Source organism: Apodemus sylvaticus, chromosome 14, assembly GCF_947179515.1.
Source record: "Apodemus sylvaticus chromosome 14, mApoSyl1.1, whole genome shotgun sequence".
Classification (NCBI taxonomy): Eukaryota; Metazoa; Chordata; class Mammalia; order Rodentia; family Muridae; genus Apodemus; species Apodemus sylvaticus.
In genome coordinates this window covers 67,030,603-67,058,296 of record NC_067485.1, presented here as the reverse complement: position 1 = coordinate 67,058,296, position 27,694 = coordinate 67,030,603, and the positions used below count along the sequence as shown (strand labels likewise).

The window sequence follows — 27,694 nt, the reverse complement described above, 5'->3', positions numbered from 1 at the left end:
TATTGTATTAAAATAGTATTTCCCCAAATTGTTAGGAATCTCACATAACCTGAGGGCACAGCCCAAGAGCATATTAACCAACTAAAACCTTAGCAACTCCATTTTTTTTCATGCCAGGAACTATAGGTGCTAAATTCAGCTCCTGTGTTTGATGTACATTGGCTTATAAATGTCCCCCAGGCCTGGTCCCAAAGTAGCAGTATTGGGAAGTGAGGGATTTTTTTGGGATATAGTACCTTGTGAAAACTCCTTGGGTACTTAAGGGAATATTCTTTTTTTATGTTTTTTTTTATTGAATATTTTCTTTATTTACAATTCAAATGTAACCCTTTCCTGGATTTCCCTCTCCCAGAAACCCCCTATCCTATCCTCCTTCCCCCTGCTTCTATGAGGGTGTTCCTCCACCCACCCCACTCCCACCTCCCTGCCCTCGATTTCCCTACATTGGAGTATCTATCAAACATTCATAGGACCAAGGACCTCTCAATGCCTGACAAGTCAATCCTCTGCTACATATGGAGCTGGGGCCATGTGTACTCTCCTTGGTTCATGGTTTAATTCCTTGGAGCTCGGGGGGGGGGGGGTCTGGTTAGTTAATACTGTTGTTCTTCCTATGAGGTTGCAAACCCCTTCAGCTCCTTCTGACCTTTTCCTAACTCCTCCATTGGGGACCCCGTGCTCAGTCCAATGGTTGGCTGAGAGCATCTGCCTCTGTATTTGTAAGGCTCTGACAGGGCCTCTCAGGAGACAGCCATCTCAGGCTCCTTTCAGGAACCATTTCTTGACATCCACAATAGTGTCGGAGTTTGGTGACTGTATATGGGATGAATCCCCAGGTTGTACAGTCTCTGGATGGCCTTTCCTTCAGTCTCTGCCCCACACTTTATTTCCATATTTGCTCCCAGAACTGAAGCACTCACACTTTGGTCTTCTTTCTTCTTGGGCTTCATGTGGTCTGTGAATTGTATCTTGGGTATTCTGAGCTTCTGGGCTAATATCCACTTATGCACTCACTGAGAAGTGGATATTAGTCCAGAAGAGCATATTCTTGAAGGCGACTGTGGGACCTCCAGTCCCAGGTGTTCATCCTTGTTCTCCAGTTCTTTGTGTGGTATCTTTGCTGTGCCATTCACCCCTTCCACAACATGCTGCCTTAGCATAGGCTCCTGTGGTTTGAGTAAGAATGACCCCCATAGACTTATATATTTATGGTTAGTCACCAGAGACTGGATGTGTTTGAAAGGATTACAAGGAAAAAGGGATATGGCTTTGTTAGAGTGGGGGGTGGCCTTGTTGGAGGAAGGGCATCACTAGGGCAGAGGACTTGAGCTTTTTTTCTTTTTTTCTTTTTCTTTTCTTTTTTTTTTTTTTTTTTTGGTGTTTTGGATTTTGGCTTATTTAGACAGTGTTTCTCTGTATAGCCCTGGCTGTTCTGGAACTCACTCTGTAGACCAGGCTGGCCTCAAACTCAGAAATCAGCCTGCCTCTGCCTCCCAAGTGCTGGGATTGCAGGCGTGCGCTGCCACCACCACCCGGTGGACTTGAGGTTTCAAAAGCCGTGCTTAGGCTGAGATTCTGTCTCTGTTTCTCTCTCTCCTTCCCTCTTTCTCTCTGTCTGTCTCGCTGTTTCTCTCTGTTTGTCTCTGGCTCCCTCTCTCTCTCTTTCTCTCCATATGGATCAGGATATAGAACTCTGAGTCACTTCTCCACTTCTCCAGCACCATGCCCACCTCTGTACAGCCATGCTTCCCTGGTGGTGACAAAGGACTCTCCCCTGAAACTATAATCCAGATTCTAATTAAATGCTTTCTTTTCTAAGAGTTGGCTGGATCGTGGTGTCTCTTCACAGTAATAGAACGGTGCCCCCAAACAATGAGTCCATGTAGTCATAGGCTGGAATCTCTAACACTGTGACCAGAAACAATGTCTTCCTCCATCTTTCCTTTAGCTTGCTCCATTTTCCTCTGTGTCTCTCTTTCCACTCCTTCTGACTCTTTTTCAGACAAATTCTTACTGTATCATTCACATTCGCCTGGAACTTCTATGTGACTTATTCTGTCCTTAAAGTTTCATGGTTGTTATGTGTTTTCCTCTTTATAAATTAAGAGTCTCGGGTGTTGTGCTATAGTAACAGACAATGGGCAGCATGATCAAATGCCTTGATCTTCCTCACTCTCCTGTGCTTTATTGTTCCCAGGTCCCTTTCATCATCACCATTGATGAGTACGTGCGAACAAATGCTTCCCACTTGTTGAATTCTGGAGTGTGAACTCCAAGACAAGAATGGCCAGATTGGGGAGGAACTTACAACTTTGTAGAAAGAACCACATCTCTAACTTATTGATGATCGCAGCAGAGAGTGTCCCCAGCGGTGCTGACCTCATGAGGATTTCAGAGTCCTTGGGCCAGAGTTTGTTCCTCTCCTAAAAGGAAGGAAGCACAAGCTTCTGTGCTGAGAACACAAAATGAGCAGAACTTGTGAACACAGCTTTATTCTCCCCTTTTTTTTAAAAAGGCAGAAGTAGAAACCACATCGGCTTCTTAAGAGATCAGCAATACATATTTGGAAAGAAATTCTGGCTCTTTCCCCCTCAAATATATGAAGGCACAGGTACCATTTGTTATAATAATGTATTTGATACCCAACCTGTGCTGAAAACAGTAGCATATAAATTAATGGGATTCCCCACAGTTCTTTTTTGCCATCGACCACCCTGGGGCTTGATTTCAAACTCAGAAGCACTGGCTGCTCTATTGATGCTGATGCGGCAATGGAGAATTTAAAGTGTCCAGTGGAAAAGGGTTACTGTTTTCCAGGAGTCTGTTTCTTTGAATATAAGCCTTTATTTGGCTAATAAGGTTTGGCTCTCTTGGAAATACTCTGAACAGAGGGGTGGACCTACCTCTCTGTGATTTGTCTTTTGTGTGTGTGTTACTGTGTTTGAGTCTTAGAACAAGTTCTGATTTCCTTTTATTATTTTTGTATGCATGGTCGTGTGTGTGTGTGTGTGTGTGTGTATGTGTGTGTACATGTTGAGGCCTAAGATCTATCATTGATATTATTCCTGTGTTGTTCTCTCTGTCTCTCTGTCTCTCTGTGTCTCTGTGTCTCTGTCTCTCTGTGTCTCTGTCTCTCTCTTTCTCTCCCTCTCTCTTTCCCTCCCTCCCTCTCTCTCTTTCCCTCCTTCCCTTTCTCTCTCTCCCTTTCCCTCCCTCTCTCCCTCTCTCTCTTTCCTTCCCTCCCTCTCTCCCTCTCTCTCTTTCCTTCCCTCCCTCTCTCCCTCTCTCTCTTTCCTTCCCTCCCTCCCTCCCTCCCTCCCTCCCTCCCTCCCTCCCTCCCTCCCTTCCTTGTCTCAGTGAAACTCACTAAGTAGGCTGGGGAGGCTAATCAACACGGTATCTATCTCTGCCTCCCCAGATCTATAATTACAAATGTGTGCTAACTTTTTAAAATGCAGGTTCTGGGGAATGAAACGTAGGTCCAGTACTTGCACGGCAAGAGCTTTGCTAGCTGAGTCTTATTGCCAGCCTGTTACTAGGAGTGGGTCATGAAATAAATGCTTCTGTCAGAATAGTTTATCCGTGTTGAATGCGCTTTGAAACCTCTGATGACAGCCATCTTCCCGAGTGTGCGCAGCAACCAGGCCGAGTGTGTCAGCAATGGGTCTCAGGAACCTGTGACACACGTATCAGAGGTAGGATTCCTGCAAATTTGATGTTTTCAGGGTTATACCTCCTCCAGGCAAACCCTGCAGCATGAAGAAAGCAGATTCAGTTAGGACCTTAGCCTGAGCAGCTGACTTGAATCTACTGCCAAGCAGCAAGGAATCTGGCACACGTTCTGAGCGCCTTGGCCAGACTGTGCAGCTAAAGCTTTAGTTTGCCTCTGTAACCCCCCGCCTCCCCGCCCTCATCCCCCGGCCCCCCAGTGCAGATAGTTTTCCTGTCTTTTTGTTGTTGTTCCTTGCTTGTTTTATTTAAAGGCGAGATTCCTTTCTTGAAGGTCAGCAAACCTGTGAGCTCTCTGCACATGCGCAGCAGTGAAGAACACTAACTGAGGAAGTTGAGGCTGTGTCAGGCCACCTTTCCTGAAGTTGATCCATGGACATCCAAGCCACTGTGTTATTTTGGCCTGTCTTCAACAGAGTACATTGTGTGGGGCCAAGCCTCAGGATACCAAAGAACTGCTTACAAAACGCTCGCTCCTTCACAAGAAGCAGAACGGTTTAGCCAAGATAACATCCCTGCCAAGAAAGCTCACATAGGCTAAGATAAAAACTGAAACCCCGGCACATGAAAAGCTAGTTCTTGGTAGGAAAAAAACAGCCCAGTAAATCCTTCTCAGCCTCCAAGTGCCAACATTACTGGCACGTGCCACCGTACCCAACTGAGATCTGGATGCCTCAACAGTGTAGTTCACCTTTCTGTGTGGGCGAGCATCTCACTGTTCACCGAAGGCCTGGAGGAACAAAGGCAGGAGGAAGACGAGTGCACCCTTTTGCTTCTGGTCTTCCTGTTTAAGCTGGAGCATCCCCCCACACTGTCCTTGGACTAGGATTCACACCACTGGCTGGCTTCCCTGCTTCGTGGGTCTTAGAACTTACACTGAATTCTACCACCGGCCCCCTGGGTCTCCAGCTTGCAGGGAGGTCTTAGAATTATCAGCCTTCACAATTTGTGAACTAATTTTTCATAATCTTACTAGGAAATACATCTGATACACATGCATGTATATATCTATATGTGTGCATGTGTGTGTGTGTGTGTGTGTGTGTGAGAGAGAGAGAGAGAGAGAGAGAGAGAGAGAGACTGAGACAGATATTGAAAGACAGAGAGAGAGAGAGAGAGAGAGAGAGAGAGAGAGAGAGAGAGAGAGAGAGAGAGAGATATGGATTTAGTTAAATAGGGGCAGAAAACAGGGTAGAACTGAGGGAAAAATGAAGGAAGGGAAGGAGGGAGGATGATCCTTCAAGTCATGGTAGGAAAGTCTTGTATGTAAGAGACAAATTCTAGGGTACCATGACAGTGCTCACAACAGTCTGAGAGTCACGAGTTGAACACTGGACCGACCTCCTGTGTCAGGAGACATGGAGGCCTTTGCCTTTCCAGTGTTCCCACTTTCTTCTGAGGGAAGCCTGCGGAGTCCAAACAAGTAGATCCATTTATGCATGCTGATTGCTGTCTATTAATGAGCCAGAATACACTGTGACCTACTTTGAGGGGCCAATACAATTCCCCAGGAATCCTTGACAGCTGTGGTACCCAGCAGTAGCCATGTATTCAAGGACATTCCTAACCTGTGTGGTCCACTTCACTTTTCAAAGAAATCCCCATGTTATTGTAAAATTCAAAGCCAACTTAACATTTTATCACCCCAAATTTTCTGTCCTCAATAAGAGGTTAAGAATTGTCACAGACCAGTGTATAACCCTTCCTTAGTGTTTTTATTGTTTGGGGATTTCATACATGTATATAATGTGTTTTAATAAAATCTACATTCCATCCCCTCCAGATTTTTTTCCTATCAACCCTACCATTTTTCCTTTCCAACTTCAACTTCATGTTTTTTTTTAAACCCACAAAGTCTACTTAGGGTTGTTTTATGTGTTTTATGAATGTGAGACTAGCTAGTGCAGTATGGGCAGCTTTTCATTCTTGTTTTTTTTTTTAAGATTTATTTTATTATTATATGTAAGTACAATGTAGCTGTCTTCAGACACACCAGAAGAGAGCACCAGATCTTATTACAGATGGTCCTGAGCCACCATGTAGTAGCTGGCAATTGAACTCAGGACCTTCGGAAGGTCAGGCAGTGCTCTTAACCGCTGAGCCATCTCTCCAGCCCTTTTCATTGGTTCTTGATCGATCAATAAAGATGTCAGTGGCCAATGGCTGGATGGAAGAGGCGAGACTTCCAGGTTCTCCTAGGCAGGCTATGTGATGCAGGAGGGGTAAAAGGAGTTTCAGCACACTTTGGAGATCTCGTGGAGTGGCCACCAGCTATTTCCCCAGGCGGGAGACAACGAAGCTGAGGGCAGATGTAGGGTGTTGAACAAGGAGAAGGTAACCGCACAACGAAGCTAAGGGCAGATTTAGAGTGTTAAGCTGGGAGTGAAGGAAAGGGCTCGTTAGCTGCCGGAGGCTTAGAAGTGCCCAGACACTGAGGTAAAAAGCAAATGAAAAATGAACTAAGATGTGTGTGTATTTCATCTGTGCATCCAAGGGAACCAGGGAGGCAGCTGGTAGTGCGGCCTGCCCCGGGGCTTACAGTGGGGTAGCAGAAACTACTTGTTATATCTTCCATCGTCAGCAATGATCAATATAACATCTTTGCTAGGGCGAGAATCCTCTAGTTTTTCCCTCACCCGTGCTGGAATTTGGGCTGCACCTGTAGTCACAATTGTGTCCGGAAGATACATTTCTATTTTTACTGTGATAGTTTAAACCGGCCTTCCACACACTCACATATGTTTGGCTAGTTCCCAGTTAGTAGACTGGGTTTAGGTAGTGTGGATTTGTGTGGAGGGGGTCCGTAGGGATGATGGGCTTTGGGATTTCAAAAAGCCACGCTAGGCCCCGTAGTCCCTCTGATTGCCTCCAATTTGGGACTAAGATCAAAGCTCTCAGACACCATTCCAGAGCCCTGCATGCCTGCTCGCTGCCATGGTGGTCGTGGACACGCCCTCTGAAGCTGTAAGCAAGCCCTCAATTAAATGCTTGCTCTCATTTACAAGCTGTCTTTCTTGGTCACGGTGTTTCCGCACAGCACTAGAGCAGTAGCAAAGACTAAGACAGTTACTCGGATAATTTAGGATCATCATGTAGCTTTTCCTAAGTAGCAGAGGCTGAATCTGAGCCGTGAGAGGGTGGCACTTGAGTAATCAAGCTAACTCTGAAAGAGAAAGAAAGGAAAAAGTAAAATGACGGGAGAATGAGGACTTGTATTTCTGTGCAAGAGGGAGAAAGAAAGGGTCAGGATGGAGTGAAATTGACCATGAGGTGGAGCCAAACCAAAGGCCAGAGCAACCCAAAGGCAGAGAGAGAGTCAGTGTCCACCAGAGACAGCATCAAGACTCAGGGTGAGCAAAGTCCGGTGGGCTTCCGCCCAGCCTCCGTGTCTCCGCCCCCAGGGTATGAATGCCTGGGGAGCTTAGCAAGAGGTGGGCAGAGTGATATGGCTTTTTGCTGTTTTCTTGAAGCTGTCATCCCTGAGAACCACAAACCTACCTCAGTTGCTCCATTCCTCAGTTACTTCTATCACCGTCCTCATCACGGATATATCGATAACGCCGATACACAGGACACACATGAAATGATCCAAATGGTGTTTGGTTTTTTTTTCTTTTGCATTGCAGGATAGAGAGAAAGAAATCCCTGCACTAATCCCCAGCCTACTCCCTGTAGGCACCCTGGCTGCACCTGGGACCATGCTTAAGTCAGGAGCTGATTTGCATGAGAAAAGATGCAGTGTTTCCTCAAAACATTGAGATCCCTACAGCAGAGTAAAGTCCAAAATGACATTTATATTTTTTTAGGCAAAAAAAAAAAAAAAAAAATTAGCATTTGAAGGAAGAGAAGTGCAAATAAATAATTGGAGTAGGCGGTCAGTTCTAGGGATAACACTAAATAAAGGATGGGTGGATGAGGGCCAGAGGCCAGTGGGAGATTGAGGGCCACTTCAGACCTTGTTTGCTTATATCTGTTGCAGTCCAAATAATAGGCTCTGGTTTTAACAGATATTTTTCACCCTTGTTGTGAGAAGGATATCTCATGCAAAAGAATCTTTGTGGTTCCTGCCAAGGAGAAAGTCAGGCCAAATAGCCTTGCCTGAAGTTATAGAGTCTTAAGTGGCTATCAGTTGGAAATAAAATCAATATACCAATTTGATTTATTTTGTCCTAGTGTGGTTAATAATATAATATAATATAATATAATATAATATAATATAATATAATATAATATAATATAATATAATATAATATAATATATATTACATGCCTATATATAATTATGTATGCACAGCATGTCTATGGAAACATAAAAGTTGAAATAATAGCATTTACTGAGAAGCATCTTAAAAAATGCTCAACATCTTTAGTCATTAGGGAAATGCAAATCAAAACAACCCTGAGATTTCACCTTACACCAGTCAGAATGGCTAAGATTAAAAATTCAGGAGACAGCAGATGTTGGCGAGGATGTAGAGAAAGAGGAACACTCCTCCACTGCTGGTGGGGTTGCAAATTGGTACAACCACTCTGGAAATCAGTCTGGCGGTTCCTCAGAAAACTGGGCACCTCACTTCCAGAGGACCCTGCTATACCACTCCTGGGCATATACCCAGAGGATTCCCCACCATGCAATAAGGACACATGCTCCGCTATGTTCATAGCAGCCCAATTTATAATAGCCAGAAGGTGGAAAGAACCCAGGTGTCCCTCAACAGAGGAATGGATACAAAAAATGTGGTATATTTATACAATGGAATACTAGATAGCCATTAGAAACAATAAATTCATGAAATTCTTAGACAAATGGATGGAGCTGGAAAACATCATACTAAGTGAGGTAACCCAGTCTCAAAAGATCAATCATGGTATGCACTCACTAATAAGTGGATATTAGCCTAGAAAATTGGAATACCCAAAACATAATCCACACATCAAATGATGTCCAAGAAGAATGGAGGAGTGGCCCCTTGTTCTGGAAAGACTCAGTGTAGCAGTATAGGGCAATACCAGAACAGGGAAGTAGGAAGAGGTGAATGGGGGAACAGGGGGAGGGAAGAGAGCTTATGGGACTTTCCGGGAGTGGGGAGCCAGAAAAGGGGAAATCATTTGAAATGTAAATAAAAAAATATTGAATTAAAAAAGAAAAAACAAACAAAATAATAGCATTTACATACATATAAACCCCTACATGTGACAAAAGGAAAAAGTGATATACACTTTTTCCCATTGGTATTTTATACAAATGCAAAATTATATGCCTTACTTTCCCCTTAAGATAACTTTTAAAAATTATTTTATTAGTACATATAAAATGACTTAGTTTCTTGGCTACATGGTAGTGGTAAACTGAAAAGATATTCCACAAATCGACTAGTTTCCCTGTCATTAACCAGTTGAGAGACCCTGGACCTCCATGATAACAATGCTACTGTGATCATTGTTAACAGGTTTCTGTTTTCTTGGTCAATGGAAACAGGGCTGAAGAGAGAGCTCCTTCAGTAAAATGCTGTGATTTGAAGTGATGTCTGAACTGGATCTTGGAAGTATTAGAAACTTACAGGTTTAGGAGAAGAGAGAAGAATGGTCACTTTAGTCTGGGATAATACCATGAAAATGTATCTAAAGGAGCCCAAAGAAGCAAGTCATGGCTGATAGCTTAGAGAAGGAGTCAAAGAGACTGGGGCCACATCAGTTACTGCTCTCAATGGGCTGACAGATACCTGTGGATTGCAACTTTTTTTTCTTTTTTTCTTTTATTCGATATATTTTTTATTTACATTTCAAATGATTTCCCCTTTCCTGGCTCCCCACTCCCCGAAAGGCCCATAAGCCCTCTTCCCACCCCCTATTCCCCCACCCACCCCTTCCCACTTCCCTGTCCTGGTATTGCCCTATACTTCTGCACTGAGTCTTTCCAGAACCAGGGGCCACTCCTCCGTTCCTCTTGGACATCATTTAATATGTGGATTATGTCTTGGGTATTCCACATTTCTAGGCTAATATCTGCTTATCAGTGAGTGTATACCATGATTGATCTTTTGAGACTGGGTTGCCTCACTTAGTATAATGTTCTCCAGATACATCCATTTGTCTAAGAATTTTATGAATTCATTGTTTCTGATGGCTGAATAGTACTCCATTGTGTATATATACCACATTTTTTGTATCCATTCCTCTGTTGAGGGACACCTGGGTTCTTTCTAGCTTCTGGCTATTACAAACAGGGCTGCTATGAACATAGTGGAGCATGTGTCCTTATTGCATGCCGGGGAATCCTCTGAGTATACGCCCAGGAGTGGTATAGCAGGGTCCTCCGTAAGTGTCATGCTCAGCTTTCTGAGGAACTGTCAAACTGATTTTCAAAGTGGTTGTACCATCTTGCAATCCCACCAGCAGTGGAGGAGTGTTTCTTCTTCTCCACATCCTTGCCAACACCAGCTGTCTCTTGAGTTTTTAACCTTAGCCATTCTGACTGGTATAAGGTGAAATCTCAGGGTTGTTTTGATTTGCATTTCCCTAATGACTAATGATGTCGAACATTTACTTAAGGAGGAAAGGGCTCATCTGAGCACAGAGTTGGAGGGTGCATGCCATCTGTCACGTTTCGTGTGTAAGGCGAGGCGCAGTGTCAGGAGCAGGAGACAGCTGGGCGCATTGTTTCCACAGTCAGGAGGCAAGCTAGTAGTTCTGCTCAAGTTGCTCGCTTTTTTTTTATGCCTTCCAGGACTCCAAGCCATGGAATGGTGCCACCTACAGTTAGGGCAAGTCTTCCCATGTCAATCAGCCCAATGTAGATAACCCATCATAGACAGTGAGGAGGCTTGTCTACTAGGTGGTGCTCAATCTTGTCAAGTTGACACTGGATATTAACTAGCTCAGGGCTTAAGGGGGTATGTTTTCTTCAGTCAGACTATAGAGCTGGGATAACATTGGCATGTGATAAACACATTTTCCAGAAGCATAGATGTGCCAGATACAGAATGTAATAAGGCCAGAGGGTACATACTTCGATTGAATCCTACTTGGGGTCAGTATTCTTTTGTCTCCAAATATACAGACTTCCGTTTTCTTCTAAGACACGGCTCAAATTTCACAACATTGTGCTATCGTTGTGGCCTGATTTAAGGTCAGGTAGCTTTAAAATTCTGTTCCAAAGAACACTTTACTTAGGTGGTGTTGAACACAGAATAAGAAGTATTTTTCCCCAAAAATGCAATTATCATTAAAAATTATAATTTCATTATAAATTATACCATCCACCATTTTTTAAAAAAATTATCTTTAATCTTTTATTTTTTTTTAACAGTCCTGTTGTTAACCCCCTCCCAGTAAGCCCTCCAACTGTTCCTCATACTATTCCTCCTCCTCCATCTTCAAGAGGATGTCCCCACCTTTCCCCAACCCCCAAGGTCTCAAGTCTCTCAAGGGTTTGGTGTATCTTCTCTCATTGAGGCCAGTCCAGGCAGTCCTCTGCTGTATATGTCAGGCGCCTCAGACCAGCTAGCTGGTGGCTCAGTGTCTGAGCGATCTCAGGGGTCCAGGATAGTTGAGATTGCTGGTCTTCTTATGGGGTCGCCCTCATCAACTTCTTCCAGCCTTTCCTTCATTCAACCCCATGGCTCTCCGACTTCAGTCCATTGGTTGGGTGTAAGTATCTGCGTCTGTCTTGATCAGCTGCTTGTTGGGCCTCTCGGAGGGCAGCCATGCTAGGCTCCTGTCTGTAAACACACCATAGCATCAGTAATAGTGTCAGGCCTCCCCTTGAGATGGATCCCAATTTGGGCTGCTCACTGGATGTCCTTCCCTCAGTCTCTTTCTTCATTTTTGTCACTGCAGTTCTTTCAGACGGGAGCAGTTCTGGGTCAGAGATTTTGGCTGTGGGGTGGCAACTCCATCCCTCCACTTGATGTCCTTTCTACTGGAGGTGGACTCTCCAAGCTCCCTCTCCCCACTGTAGGACATTTCATCTAAGGTCCCTCCCTTTAAGTCCCAAGAGTTTCTCACCTCTCAGGTCTCTGAAGGGTCCCCCCACCTCCTACCTCCCAAGGTTGTCTGTTTCCATTCTTTCTGATGGCCCTCATGTCTTCACTCTAGAATACTCATCAATGCCATTAACTTAATTAATATAGTCTTAAATCATTCTTTCTCATCAACATTTGATCATGAAAAAAGTGTCCTTTTTTGAGTGCTGTCTAAGCGGTAAAAATTTTACCTAAGTTCTATGATTTGATATGTCCATGAATCAATTTAAAAATCTTAGAATAATAAAGAGTTCTATTTTTCTAAGAGCATCATGAAAATGGCAGTATCTTTTGGTCTGAGAAATAAAATCATGTCTTTTTTTTTATTACTATAATGTGCCCAAGGCAAGCTAAATTTATGTATAAAAACGTTTATTTAGCTCATAGTTCTGGAGGTTTGAAGTTGGAGACAGAGTGGGCCCCCTCTGATTCAGCCTTCAGGGAGGACCTGCTAGTAGATGGCTTTGCAGAGAGGAAACCATCTCAGGACTAGAAGCCAGAGAGCGAGTCAGGAGCACAGCTCATCTGTTAAAACTCTTTGAGCCGTCCTGTGATGATTGACCTCAAACGTCAGTTTGATAGGATCCAGAGTCCTCTGAAAGATGGGTGCCAGTACATCTCCATGTAAGATATATTTATTAGAGTACTCAGAAGGATCAGAAGGCTTGCCCACCATGGGTATCATTCCCTGGACTGAGGACATGAATGGCACAAAAAGGAGACTGATAGTTGAGTAAAAGTATCTTAGCTTCTTGTCAGTGGATGCAAGGTGCCCGCCTGCTTTAGTGCTGCCTTGCCCACTGTGATGGGTTGTATATGCTTGGCCCAGGAACTGGCATTTTTAGATAATGTGGCCTTGTTGGAGTAGGTGTGTCCTTGTTGGAGTACGTGTGTCACTGTGGGTGTGGGCTTTAAGACCCTCACTCTTCCTAGCTGCCTGGAAGCCAGTATTCTGCTAGCAGCCTTCTGATGAAGATGTAGAACTTTCAGCTCCTCCTGTACCCATGCCTGCCTGTTTTCCTGCCATGTTCCCATCTTTATGATAATGGACTGAACCTCTGAACTGGTAAGCCAGCCCCAATTAAAAGTTGTCCTTATAAAAGTTGCCTCGGTCATGGTGTCTGTTCATAGCAGTAAAACCCTAAGACCCCCACCATGATGGACCATACCGTCAAACTATGGGTCAAAACAAAATGTTACTTCCTTAAATTTCCCTTGTCAGGTTATTTTTATCAAAACACTGAAAAAGCAACTAAAACAAGTCCCATGACAGCTATCCATTCCACCAAGGACACCCATGATCTGAGACTTTCCTACTAGGCCCTACTTCCTAAAACTTTCACTGCATTTCCTGATAATTGTAGCATACTCTAGGGACCAAGCTGCCCGTAATGAGCTCTCAGGGGAGATACATCCAAACTATACCAACGTTTATGGTGCTAAAATTTCAAATCCTAAATTATTAATTTTTAGCCACTGTGGTACATAACTGTAATCTCAGTACCCAGGAGGCTCATTCAGGAGTGTGTGTGTGTGTGTGTGTGTGTGTGTGTGCGCGCGCACACACACACGCGCGCGCATGTCTTCCTGTGTGTATGTAAGTACACATAGTGTGCACATGCATGTGGAGAAAAAACAGTGATGCATTAATCAAATTCTACCTTATTTTTAGACATAGTGTCTCCTATTATACCTGAAATTCACTAGCTTGACAGCCAGCAAGTCCAGGAGTCTTCCTGCCTGTTTTTTCTGGCTCTGCATTACAAGTACATTGCCATATCTAGTTTTTCATTCATTTCTGGGGTTAATACTTAAATCCTTACATTCATGAAGTAAGCAGGTTACCAACTGAGCTGTCTCTGGAACTCAAGAGAGTTGCTAAAAAAAGGTGAATAGGTAGAATAGCTCTTTTTTTATTTTAGAATTCAGCAAATAAGACAATTAGAAACAGAAAAATATCCCCAATATTTTACTTGATTTCTAAGGACTCTGAATAGATATTAATGTTGTTATATTTTGGTGGTATTTGCAACTAATCCAGGGGATTTAAAAATGGCTAAACTTGGAGTATGATCAATCGATGACATAATGCCTCATCTATCCCTACCCCAGGAAAGGCCATGGGTGACAAATGTGCTTTCTTAGAATGTTGTGTGAACTTGTAACATCTTGCCCATCTACCTGTAGCACTTTATGGCCCTAATAAAGTTCGTGGTGAGTTGGACCCTGTGGTAGTCCATCAAGTGTGTGTTGCACCAGGGATTCACCTTTAGCCACTATAATGCAGATGTTATTCCAATTATATTCCATTTACTAACACTCATGTATGCTTCTTTGAAAGGGGACCCTATCTAGGCAAGCCTTCAAAGAAACCCAGCCCTGGCTGAAAACATTGACTCTATGAATCAGAGGATTCCTGACCCACAAAGATTGTGAGTTAAGTCATGCATCTTGCTGTGACTTATTTCATGTCAATTTGTCATACAGAAACCCAGAGCAGACCTTGTTTATGTGGAGGCTCATTCCCAGTGACTCAGAGAGTAACTGTGAAATTGAAAGCACTACTCCTCCTAACACCAGCCTTCTGTTTTCCCTAGTTTCTCCTTTGCCTGAAAAATGTCACTTGAAGAAACAGTGTTGCAAAAAGATGACATGATACATTGTTGCATCAAGCTGTTCTTGGGTTGACATTTGGCTCAATTCAGTGAAAGACTTGAACATGCTTTCATAGAAACAGGAGTTTATTGGTCTAAATTCCAAACGTGGCAGCCAGCAACTCAATGGGTAAGGCAGATAGCATGTTACATTCTCTGAGATGCGAACTTTCAAGATGCAGATCATCCAAGATAAAGTAGATAACATCTAACAAGACTGATATAATGCTGTAGATAAACAATGAACCCAGAAATAGATATATAATTGAAATTGCATTAAAGGAGCAAAGAGTGAAGACCCAAACTATCTCAGATAATCTCTTTTATCTTTGGTTTTTATCGTTATCAAATAATTAATGATTTTTAACCTATTCAATTGGTTATGGTTTGTTTTTGTGGCTTTGTTTTTTGTTGTTGTTTTTCTTTTACAAACCAGACTCAATTTCCCCTTTCCACCATAGCCTCTATAAATTACACACACACACACACACACACACACACACACACACACACACACACACACACACATATGTCTTCCTTGAACAAGTGCATTTAGTTTAAACCATTATATAGGAAGTCCTCACATCTTCTAAATATTTAAAAGCTGTGAAACAAAGTTTTAAAGGGCCAATCTTTTTGTCAACTCTTGGTTTAAGCCTGGTTAAACAGTGGTCTCCTGCTCAGGAAAATGCCTTATCTAACAGTAATGTCTTTCACTTTGCAAGGTGGAGTTTTATTTTATTTTTTGACCTAGATTCTGTCCCTTGGAAGGCAAATGGCTATAGATAATCATAAAATACTGTGCTAAATGTTGATATAAAAGGATAGTTCCTCAGCCACAATTGTTTGATTATCCTGCAAATCTGTCAGCCAGAAACTGTCCGCTTTCATCCACCTTCATTTTTACCTTCTGAGCAGCTCTCTCCATAGCAACTAGAAATGTCTCTGGGCTGACATAATCCTCTCCAGCTCCCAGCACACGGTCAAGGAATTTTAAAACGGAGAACTGTGGGACCACAAAATGCTCTCAGAAATTTAAAGGCTCAGGGAGCTCGAGATAAATAACCATTTCTCTTTCTTGAGGTAAGTGCTGGGTTTAGAAAGTTTTGTGTTACTGAGTCTCATTTTAAAATGCTAACATACAAGTCTGAAACTGTTCTTTAAGCCATAAAAATAATCTCAGGGTCTTGTTGCTGCCCGGGGGTTATTATTGGTTCATCTCCGGATACTGCAAGAGACTCGGTTAACATTTTGCACTCTTTAAGCAATCAATTCAAGACTTTGTTTTCTCCATAAATTCTGATTGACTCTAAAGTGATTTCCCATCCTTTCGGAAACTATCGAGCGAGTAGATTTATCATCCTTCTGGGCTCTATAGAGTTTTTAAGGAGACAGTTCATTCTCCAGTGTCTTGGTGGATGGTTTTACTATGCTGAAAACTAGCTAGTGTTTCTTGAATGTTACTATTTTCCTGTAGGGCATTGTCCTCTTCAAAGGCTTCTAACTCAGTGTGATATTGGAAACGTATTAGAAGTCATTTTCGCTTTAATTTTCCCCACCGACTGCACAGAATATTTTTCTATGATTTTGCAGCTCACTCTGGGTCCCGGCCAGGCACTGGCTGTAGACAAGGAAAGTGCATGGTCATTTAACCATTTGACTGATTAGTGCATGCCCAGTTTCCTGCCCACTGTGAGGTGAGATGTTTCCTGCCTGGTCTTTGGGATTACAAACTGCATCCAGACCTCCTGTTGTTGCAAATCTGCTCAGTCACCCAATTAGTGAGCCATTTCAAACCTGTTGCATGCACACTCACTGAAGTCTTTGTTTTTTCCTTTCTACTACAGGAATCACTCTGGTTGTTAAGTTTATCCTGCACAAAGCTTATCACTCACCCCCAGGACAACTTAAGCCAAAGAGTGGACATGTGTTTCTGGACAAATCTCTCCGTGTGGATGGTTCTACTTTCCCTTGCCCTCAGCCTTGCTTCCTCTACTGAGACCGGCAAAGCCCTCACTCAGGATAGCAGCAGACCTGGGAGCCAAGGCCTGCTAGACGTTCTGAGGTTCCTCTCTGCTGGTGACCACCCGTCCCTCAGCCATCCACAAAGCCTCATCAAAATTCTGTTGGAGAGGACTGGGTGTCCACAGAGAACAGATGGCACACGAGGAGATTGCACGCTGGTTAGTGAAATAAAGTAGGCTTGGGTACTAAGAATCCTCCAAAGGGAACAGTGGATCACATAGGGATCATTTTTATCACAATGACATGCAAAGTTCTATGCAAGCAGGAAGTGCAGCATGGCGCAATCATGTCCTGGATTTGCCTTACAGCAGCCCAATCACGAGGGATTGCTTTTTTCATTGGGAAAATCCTGTGTAAGCTTTCCAGGGCCTCTCTGCTTCTTTAAGGGGCTCTGGCTTGCTGATGTATGAATACTCGGCCCTTCCTCCCTTCTGCTTTCTGATGCCCTTTTTCTTTCTGCCCTGCAGTGACCATGGACAATGTTAGACAGAGGCTATTGATCTCCCATGAGAGGATCACAGCATTCTGATGTTTGCCTGACATTCAGTTCCCGAACGTGTACTCCTAGGTGTCAGTGAGTGCTTTTGAATGTTTGTGTGGCCCAGAGTTAGTGTCTTGATCATCATTAGCAGTGAGCAATCAGAGCTGTCGGAGAGAAACAGCCATGTTTAGAGTTGAAATTGTTCCCATGCCTCCCAGACCTATTCTACAGCCTTCCCTACAGCTTTCTTTCTCCTGACCTAACAAGTGAACCCTATCCTGTCTCCTCTCCAGAATCAGCTGTGCAGCTCACACAGTTACTGAGTTAAGGCTTCTTCCTTCCCGCGCTGAATCTTGATTTGCCTAGGATGGTTTAGTTTCCCTCCACCCCTCTGTTTACTCCCTCTACCCTTCCTCCTCCCTCTCCCTCCCTCTCTCTCTTTATTGATTCTTTGTGAATTTCCCATCATGCACCCCAGTCCCACTCATCTCTTTGTCCCCTTAAACAACCCACCTTCTGTCCTGCAACCCTGCCAGATTGCTTGAGCAGGAAACTGGGTGTGGGGGGGGGGAAGGAGACTGCTAATCCCAGGGTTTGGTTGTTGTAGGAGGAGTTCCATCAGGTTCCACTGTTTGGAGTCCCTGGAGGGGGGCTATCAAGTCTCACTTTGGAAGAGAACCCAAGAACCTGGGTCTTAAAATAACTGCCCACGAAATCCCTCTTTGTCACCCCGCCCCAGAGCAATGAGATTTTAAAGGAAAAACCTCTTATCTATAGATGCATAGATAAATCAAAAGCATGCACAAGCAAACCAGAAGTGCATGTCTGCGTCCCAAGTCATGGACTGGCTTTCTCAGGCCCAGAGAGATCTGCGCTGAGGATGGGGTGAGGGTGTGCATTTCCTGGCCAAATGTTTTCTAGTTTTGTCCTTCTTGTGACAGAAAGGGTCTTCTATCGATAGAATGTTTTCTCTGGTCTTTGTGAATGATAAATAACACCATAATTATTAAAACACCCAATGGTTCCCAGAGGAGATGTGTTATCATAGGCAACTCGTCTGTGATGACATTAATAGATATAGATAGTAACAACAGACATCCCACTGGAAATAAGCAGGAGTCAGATCTTATTAATTTCCGCTGAGAATCTGCTGCAGGGCCACGGTCTCCTTTAATGACGAAGTGCCTTATTAAAGCTGGCTGAATATTAGTTTTGCTGGGTGAACATAAACAGGCAAGACTGTTCTCCATGTTTGGGGCTGAAGAGGAGGGAGGGGGGTCTTTTATGTTGTTTTTAGAGGAATTTTCAAGAGTTTGGGCTGTTTAGCTTCCTCTTCAATTATATCTGTTCCAGGGCTCGGAAATGCTCAGTCTAAGAGCGCTACATCTTAGGCTGCTCATTCTGCAGATCTGGGAAACTGAGGAGAATGGAAACTGATAGGAGAGGGCTTGGCCTTCCTCAACATTCCTTTTGTAAGACGCCTAAGAAATGTTTTTTTGTCCTTCATGAAAAGCCAGTGGGGGGAAAGGTCATCCAGTTGCACTGACATTTGGGTTCTGGCCCAAACCACAGGGTTTGGCCTTGTTGTTGGGTCTCTTTATTAATTTAAGACAGATTGTTGACAGGTCCTGTTCATTTTAGTGGTAAACCAGGCGAGCAAGGGATGGGTTTGTATCTCTCAGTGTCTGGGGACTGAGGTGGTGTTATTGAATTTGTGAGAAGGAAAAAAATGTAAAATGGAATTAGAAAAACCAATATGAGGTATTTAAGAACATGGGCCATTTAAAAATAAAGCCATTCAGGTTGTAGTTTTAAAAAGTGAACAGTTTGGTCCTGATCCTGAGTGTTCTCTCTCCCCCTCCCCTCCTCCTCCCTCTCCTTTTCCCTCTTCCCCCCTCTTTCCCTCCCCCTCCCCTCCCCTCCCTCCCTCCCTCTCTTTCACTCTCTCTCTCTCTCTCTCTGTAAGAATAATTGGAGTGTTTTCTGTTTTTTAGTTCTTGGAATTGAACCTAGGGCTTTATGCATGATAGACAAGGGCTCTGGCAATCACCCTGTATTCCCAGCCCCTGGATGGTGTTTTAACGAACTCACGTTGTGATTAAGTGAAGAACCAGCCTGCCTCCATTTTAGGCTTACAGGCTATTTTATAGTAAAGACAAACAAGGCTCATTTGTGTTTATAATTAAACCTCTGTTTCTCAAGGATTGCTCTCTGCCACACCTGTAACTAACTACAAATGGTTCTGCGCTGCCTGTTCCAGGAGACAGGAACCATGTCTTTGTTTCAAAAGGTTGTGTGTTGCAACCCTACCTTTATTTCAGGAGGGACTGACTTGTCACGCTTATTTTCTGATCCTGTAATCCTGACTATTTTGTCCACCAACTCTCCCAATTGGAAACTCGCTACCCTGAGCTCTGTAAAAGCCTTGTCTCCCTCACATCCAAGGCTGACCTCTCAAACCCCACCTCAGTAGGCGGTAGCCCTATTATATGAAACAACAACAGCAACAGCAGCAACAACAACAACAACCACAAAACCTTGCTCTAGTCAATTGCTTGTATTTCATGGTGACTTTTCTCCTTCCATCTTTGGGATTAACATAAGTAACCCCTAAAGAGTTAACCCCTTCATAGTAGGATTCAGGACCCTGCATAGCTTCCAGGAGGGGAAATACCTCTAGTCAGGAAACTTCTAGTCAGTGGGGCATATTAAACCTCTTTTTCCAATCTTTAATCAAAGGTAATGGGTCTCTTCTGGGATAATTCTATAGGATCACATGGACACAGATATGTGTACTGGTACGTGGAACTCACAATGCCTTCAGTCCCTTATTGTCCCTATCCTTCAAGGCAACATATGATCCTTTTCCAGGGACTCTGAAACAATGACATTCCTTAGAAACCCCTCCCCAGACATTACCCTCTTCATCTGTCTCAGATGCTTAGGATTTTAACTGAAATTTTCAGATGATTTTCAGAGCCTTTCAAGGCCACAGCCACTGTCTTAAGGAACTGATCTTAGCCCGCAACCGCCCCACTCCCAGCTCATTTGCTATAACTTTCATATATCTGATTCGTTTATACGAGTTCACTTACGTAGGACTATTACTTCTGTGAGCCAGAAAAGCCATAACTCTAGTGCATACCTTCCATTGCCCACCACCCTTCAAGGCTTATGGCTGGAAAAGGAAGTGATACAATTTCTATTTGAAAAAGATACCTTATAAAGCTTTTAGGGATTTGAAAGAAGAGAGTATATTTACTATTAACTGTAAACCAAATTTTAAACATTGGAGGACTATAAACTTGTAAAGTTTTCTTGCTGATAGCAATTTTCTTTTCTTTTCTTTTTATATCATTTTTTTTTATTAGATATATTCTTTATTTCCATTTCAAATGTTGTCCCCTTTCCTGGTTCCCTCCTCTCCTGAAAATCCCATAAGCCATCCCCTCTTTCCCAGTCAACCCTCCCCTGCTTCCCTGCCCTGGTATTCCTCTACACTATAGCATCAAGTCTTTCCAGGACCAAGGACCTCTCCTTCTTTAGGTGTCTAGCAAGGCCATCCTCTGCTGCTGATGTGTCTAGAGCCATGGGTAACTCCATGTGTTCTCTTTGGCTGATGGTTTTGTCCCTGGGAGCTCTGGGAGTACTGGGTGACTCATATTGTTCCTCCTATGGCACTGCAAACCCCTTCAGCTCTTTGGGTTCTTTCTCTAGCTTCCCCATTGGGGACCCTGTGCTCTGTTCAATGGTTGGCTGAGAGTGTTCCCCTCTGTATTTGTCATGCACTAGGAGAGCCTCCCAGGTGACAGCTATATCAAGCTCCGGTAAGAAAAGATTTATTTGTTTCTTTTTTTTTTTTTTATCTAAATGGGTATTTTGCCTGCATGTATGTCTGTGCACCACATGTATGTAATGCCCACAGATGCTGGTTGAGGATGTAAAGTCCCCTGGGACTGAAGTTGCATACAGTTGTGAACAGGCACATGGGGCTGGGAATCCATCCAAACATGTCCTCTGGAAAAGCAGCCAGTGCTTTTAAATGCTGAGATACCCCTCCATCTGTAAAGCATTTTTGTTTGTCAACATATATCCTTTGTACAAAGTAGGTTTCATAAGAATGTTTTTATTTAAATATGTCACATACCTTGACTATACTTCCTACCAGTATCCTCTCCTGTCTAGCCCTACTTCATCCGCTACCCACTTTCTCTTTCCCACAGAGGCCCCTTCCACTTTCATGTCATTCATACACTCATCTATACATCCATCCATCCATGCATGCATACATACATACCAAAAAAGAAAGAGATAGCTGATAGGTAGATGGTAAATAGACAGAGATAAATAGATGATAGATAAATAGAGACATGGATGGTAGATGGATGGATAGATGATAGATAGATGATAGATAGACGATAGATAGACGATAGATAGATAGATAGATAGATAGATAGATAGATAGATAGATAGACAGACAGATAGACAGATGCAACAAGATGTAAACATCGTACTTATCAGTTCTGAACCTGTCGTATTTCACTCTCTTTCTGCTGTGGATATAGACAGAGCTCATGCTGATCTTTGTGGCTGCAGGTCTCGCCTGGTGTACGAAAAGCTGAATTATGTATTAGAAGGAGATAATCTGATTTAGCTTTAGGGAGTGATGGGCAATTGCCACCAAGACCTGGTTAGACCAGTTAGCCTTTAAGGAGAGCCCTTGCTTGGAGTTTAAGTAATCTGTTCCCTACTTCATTTCCTTATGACATCTTTAAAAAAGGAATTCTCTGAATCTGTGTTTGCTTCCTCTTCGTAAATTCTACACTTCCACCTGACAAAATCTAAAGGGTAGATTTTATTCCTGAATGAAGCTTTTCTTCTTTAACAAGGAATATTTTACCAGAGTGTGTGGCCTTGAATAGACTTTGATTCTTTTGAGATGGCAACATTTGCAAAATTTGTTAAATATCCTCTTCCATATGCGACTGTAACTACGCTGAAGACTTCATTCCCAAAGCTAAATTGAGTGATGATGAACTGCAGGTTTTTAGTTCCCTTCTCCGCATCACCAATCCTAGTTGTCTAGGGGAAGAATTCTTATTTTCTTCTTTCTTAGGCTTCCTATAGCTTTCAAGACATTGGCCTCTGTAGCTTCTCCGAGATTCAACTAAAAAAAAAACAACCAAAATCATTTAGCTTGTTTGATTCAGAGTTCTATTTTATTTCATCAGGCATCCAAAGATTCAGGCAAAAACTAGGTGACTCCTATGACTAAGTCTTGTCACACAAAACAAGACACTTCAAGAACTGGCTTGAATTATTTTATTTTATTATTATTATTATTATTATTATTATTATTATTGGTTTTTCGAGACAGGGTTTCTCTGTATAGTCCTGGCTGTCCTGACCAGGCTGGCCTCGAATTCAGAAATCCGCCTGCCTCTGCCTCCCAAGTGCTGTGATTAAAGGCAGGCGCCACCACCGCCCAGCTTGGGTTGAACTTTTTTTTTTTTATAAAATTTTTTTAATCAATATAATTTATTTACATTTCAAATGATTTCCCCTTTTCTAGCCCCCCACTCCCTGAAAGTCCCATAAGCCCCCTTCTCTTCCCCTGTCCTCCCACCCACCCCTTCCCACTTCCCCGTTCTGGTTTTGTCGAATACTGCTTCACTGAGTCTTTCCAGAACCAGGGGCCACTCCTCCTTTCTTCTTGTACCTCATTTGATGTGTGGATTATGTTTTGGGTATTCTAGTTTTCTAGCTTAATATCCACTTATTAGTGAGTGCATACCATGATTCACCTTTTGAGCCTCGGTTACCTCACTTAGTATGATGTTCTCTAGCTTCATCCATTTGCCTAAGAATTTCATGAATTCATTGTTTCTAATGGCTGAATAGTACTCCATTGTGTAGATATACCACATTTTTTGCATCCACTCTTCTGTTGAGGGATACCTGGGTTCTTTCCAGCATCTGGCAATTATAAATAGGGCTGCTATGAACATAGTAGAACATGTATCCTTATTATATGGTGGGGAATCCTCTGGGTATATGCCCAGGAGTGGTATAGCAGGATCTTCTAGAAGTGAGGTGCCCAGTTTTTGGAGGAACCGCCAGACTGATTTCCAGAGTGGTTGTACCAATTTGCAACCCCACCAGCAGTGGAGGAGTGTTCCTCTTTCTCCACACCCTCTCCAACACCTGCTGTCTCCTGAATTTTTAATCTTAGCCATTCTGACTGGTGTAAGATGAAATCTCAGGGTTGTTTTGATTTGCATTTCCCTAATGACTAATGAAGTTGAGCATTTTTTAAGATGCTTCTCCGCCATCCGAAGTTCTTGAGGTGAGAATTCTTTGTTTAATTCTGTACCCCATTTTTTAATAGGGTTGTTTGGTTTTCTGGAGTCTAACTTCTTGAGTTCTTTATATATATTGGATATTAGCCCTCTATCTGATGTAGGATTGGTGAAGATCTTTTCCCAATTTGTTGGTTGCCGATTTGTCCTCTTGATGGTGTCCTTTGCCTTACAGAAACTTTGTAATTTTATGAGGTCCCATTTGTCAATTCTTGCTCTTAGAGCATATGCTATTGGTGTTCTGTTCAGAAACTTTCTCCCTGTACCGATGTCCTCAAGGGTCTTCCCCAGTTTCTTTTCTATTAGCTTCAGAGTGTCTGGCTTTATGTGGAGGTCCTTGATCCATTTGGGTTTGAGCTTAGTACAAGGAGACAAGGATGGATCAATTTGCATTCTTCTGCATGCTGACCTCCAGTTGAACCAGCACCTTTTGTTGAAAAGGCTATCTTTTTTCCATTGGATGTTTTCAGCCTCTTTGTCGAAGATCAAGTGGCCATAGGTGTGTGGGCTCATTTCTGGATCTTCAATCCTGTTCCATTGATCCTCCTGCCTGTCACTGTACCAATACCATACAGTTTTTAACACTATTGCTCTGTAGTATTGCTTGAGGTCAGGGATACTGATTCCCCCAGATTTTCTTTTGTTGCTGAGAATAGTTTTAGCTATCCTGGGTTTTTTATTGTTCCAGATGAATTTGATAATTGCTCTTTCTAACTCTGTGAAGAATTGAGTTGGGATTTTGATGGGTATTGCATTGAATCTGTATATTGCTTTTGGCAAAATGGCCATTTTAACTATATTGATTCTACCGATCCATGAGCATGGGAGGTTTTCCCATTTTTTGAGGTCTTCTTCCATTTCCTTCTTCAGGGTCTTGAAGTACTTGTCAAACAGATCTTTCACATGTTTGGTAAGAGTCACCCCAAGATACTTTATACTGTTTGTGGCTATTGTGAAGGGGGTCATTTCCCTAATTTCTTTCTCAGCCTGCTTATCCTTTGAGTATAGGAAAGCCACTGATTTGCTTGTGTTGATTTTATAACCTGCCACTTTGCTGAAGTTGTTTATCAGCTGTAGGAGCTCTCTAGTGGAGTTCTTTGGGTCACTTAGGTAGACGATCATGTCGTCTGCAAATAATGATAGTTTGACTTCTTCCTTTCCAATTTGTATCCCTTTGACCTCCTTATGTTGTCGAATTGCCCGAGCTAGTACCTCAAGTACAATATTGAAAAGATAAGGAGAAAGGGGGCAGCCTTGTCTGGTCCCTGATTTCAGTGGGATTGCTTCAAGTTTCTCTCCATTTAGTTTGATGCTGGCTACCGGTTTGCTGTATATTGCTTTTACTATGTTTAGGTATGGGCCTTGAATTCCTGTTCTCTCCAAGACTTTAAGCATGAAAGGATGCTGAATTTTGTCAAATGCTTTTTCAGCATCCAATGAAATGACCATGTGGTTTTGTTCTTTGAGTTTGTTTATGTAGTGGATTGCATTGATGGATTTCCGTATATTGAATCAACCCTGCATTCCCGGGATAAAGCCTACTTGATCATGGTGGGTGATCGTTTTGATGTGTTCTTGGATTCGGTTGGCAAGAATTTTATTGAGTATTTTTGCATCGATGTTCATAAGGGAAATTGGTCTGAAGTTTTCTTTCTTTGTTGGATCTTTGTGTGGCTTTGGTATCAGCGTAATTGTGGCTTCGTAGAAGGAATTGGGTAGTGTTCCTTCTGTTTCTATTTTGTGGAATAGTTTGAAGAGTATTGGTGTTAACTCTTCTTTGAAGGTCTGATAGAATTCTGCACTGAAGCCATCTGGTCCTGTGCTTTTTTTGGTTGGAAGACTTTCTATGCCTCCTTCTATTTCTTTAGGCATTATGGGACTGTTTAGATGGTCTAGTTGGTCCTGATTTAATTTTGGTATTTGGTATCTGTCAAGGAAACTGTCCATTTCCTCCAGATTCTCCAGTTGTGTTGAGTACAGTCTCTTGTAGTAGGATCTGATGATTTTTTGGATTTCCTCAGTTTCCATTGTTATATCTCCCTTTTCATTTCTAAGTTTGTTAATCTGGATACTTTCTCTGTGCCCTTTGGTCAGTTTGGCTAAGGGTTTATCTATCTTGTTGATTTTCTCAAAGAACCAGCTCCTGGTTTTGTTGATTGTTTGTATGGTTCTCTTTGTTTCTACTTGATTGATTTCGGCCCTGAGTTTGATGATTTCCTGCCTTCTACTCCTCCTGGGTGAAATAGCCTCTTTTTGTTCCAGGGCTTTCAGGTGTGTCATTAAGCTGGTAATGTATGCTCTCTCCATTTTCTTTTTGGAGGCACTCAGGGCTATGAGTTTTCCTCTTAGCACTGCTTTCATTGTGTCCCATAGATTTGGGTATGTTGTGTTTTCATTTTAATTGTGTTCTAAAAAGTCTTTAAATTCTTTCTTTATTTCTTCCTTGACCAAGGTATCATTGAGTAGAATATTGTTCAGTTTCCACGTGTATGTGGGTTTTCTGTTGTTTTTGTTGCTATTGAAGATCACTTGTACTCCATAGTGATCTGATAGGAGGCATGGGATTAGTTCGATCTTCTTATATTTGTTGAGGTCTGTCTTGTGACCAATTATATGGTCGATTTTGGAGAAGGTACCATGAGGTGCTGAGAAAAAGGTATATTCTTTTGCTTTAGGGTGAAATGTTCTATAAATATCAGTCAAATCCAATTGGTCCAAAGCTTCAATTAGTTTTACTGTGTCCCTGTTTAGTTTCTGTTTTCCCAATTGGTCCACTGAGGAAAGTGGAGTGTGGAAGTCCCCCACAATTATTGTGTTAGGTGCAATGTGTGCTTTGAGCTTTAGTTAAGTTTCTTTTACGAATGACGGTGCCCTTGCATTTGGCGCATAGATGTTCAGAATTGAAAGTTCTTCTTGGTGGATTTTTCCTTTGACCAGCAAGAAATGTCCTTCTGTGTCTCTTTTGATGACTTTAGGTTGAAAGTCAATTTTATCTGATATTAGAATGGCTACTCCTGCTCGTTTCCTGTGACCATTGGCTTGTAAGATTGTCTTCCAGCCTTTTACTTTAAGGTAGTTTTTATCTTTGACACTGAGATGTGTCTCCTGTATACAGCAAATTGTAGGGTCCTGTTTCCTTATCCAGTCTGTTAGTCTATGTCTTTTTATTGGGGAATTGAGACCATTGATGTTAAGAGATATTAGGGAATATTGATTATTACTTCCTGCCATTTTTGATGTTCTTTTTATATTTGAGTGGTTATCTTCTTTTGGGTTTGATGAAGGAAGGTAACTACCTTGCTTTTTCCAGGGTGTAGTTTCCCTCCTTGTATTGGAGTTTTCCTCCTATTATTCTCTGCAGAGCTGGGTTTGTGGAAAGATATTGTGTAAATTTGGTTTTGTCATGGAATATCTTGGTTTCTCCATCTATGGTGAATGAGAGTTTTGCTGGGTATAGTAGTCTTGGCTGACATTTGTGTTCTCTTAGAGTCTGCATGAGATCTGCCCAGGATCTTCTAGCTTTCATGGTCTCTGGTGAGAAGTCTGGTGTGATTCTGATAGGTCTTCCTTTATATGTTACTTGGCCTTTCTCTCTTACTGCCTTTAATATTCTTTCTTTGTTTAGTGCATTTGGGGTTTTGATTATTATGTGACGGGAGGTATTTCTGCTCAGGTCCAGTCTGTTTGGAGTTCTGTAGGCTTCTTGTATATTCATAGGCATCTCTCTCTTTAAGTTAGGAAAGTTTTCTTCCATAATTTTGTTGAAGATATTTGCTGGCCCTTTCTGTTGTAAATCTTCACTCTCATCTATACCTATAATCCTTAGGTTTGGTCTTCTCATTGTATCCTGGATTTCCTGGATGTTCTGGGATACAAGCTTTTTGCATTTTGCATTTTCTTTGACAGTTGAGTCAATGGTTTCTATGGTATCTTCGGCATCTGAGATTCTTTCTTCCATCTTTTGTATTCTGTTGTTTATATTTGCATCTATGGCCCCTGATTTCTTCTCAAGGTTTTCTATCTCCAAAGTTGTCTCCCTTTGTGATTTCTTAGTTGTTTCTACTTCTGTTTTTAGGTTCAGGATGGTTTTGCTCAGTTCCATCATTTGTTTGTCTGTGTTTTCCTGTAATTCTTTAAGAGATTTTTGTGTTTCCTCTTTCATGACTTCTGCCTGTTGACTCAAGTTCTCCTGCATTTCTTTAAGTTTTTTTTTGCCTTTCTTCTTTATTGGCTTCTATTTCTTGGGCCTTATTCTCCTGCATTTCTTTAAGTGTTTTTTGTGTTTCCATTATACGGGTTTCTAGCTTATTCATGTTCCCCTGTATTTCTTTAAGAGATTCATTCATGTCCTTTTTGTGTTCTTCTAGCAGCATCATGAAATCCAAATCTTGTTTGTCTAGTGTGTTGGCATAACCAGGACTTG

General features: G+C 42.4%; 1 protein-coding gene across 4 annotated transcripts in view; it reads left to right on the top strand.

Moving 5' to 3' along the window:
• Positions 1-16,331: 16,331 nt before the first annotated feature.
• Positions 16,332-27,694, top strand: part of Slc39a12 (solute carrier family 39 member 12) — a 127,446-nt gene continuing 116,083 nt past the window's right edge. For all 4 annotated transcript variants that reach the window (XM_052156936.1, XM_052156933.1, XM_052156932.1 and 1 more), the window contains exon 1: positions 16,332-16,589. In XM_052156936.1, coding sequence (XP_052012896.1) covers positions 16,332-16,589 — 258 coding nt within the window. The remainder of the gene's footprint in view (positions 16,590-27,694) is intronic.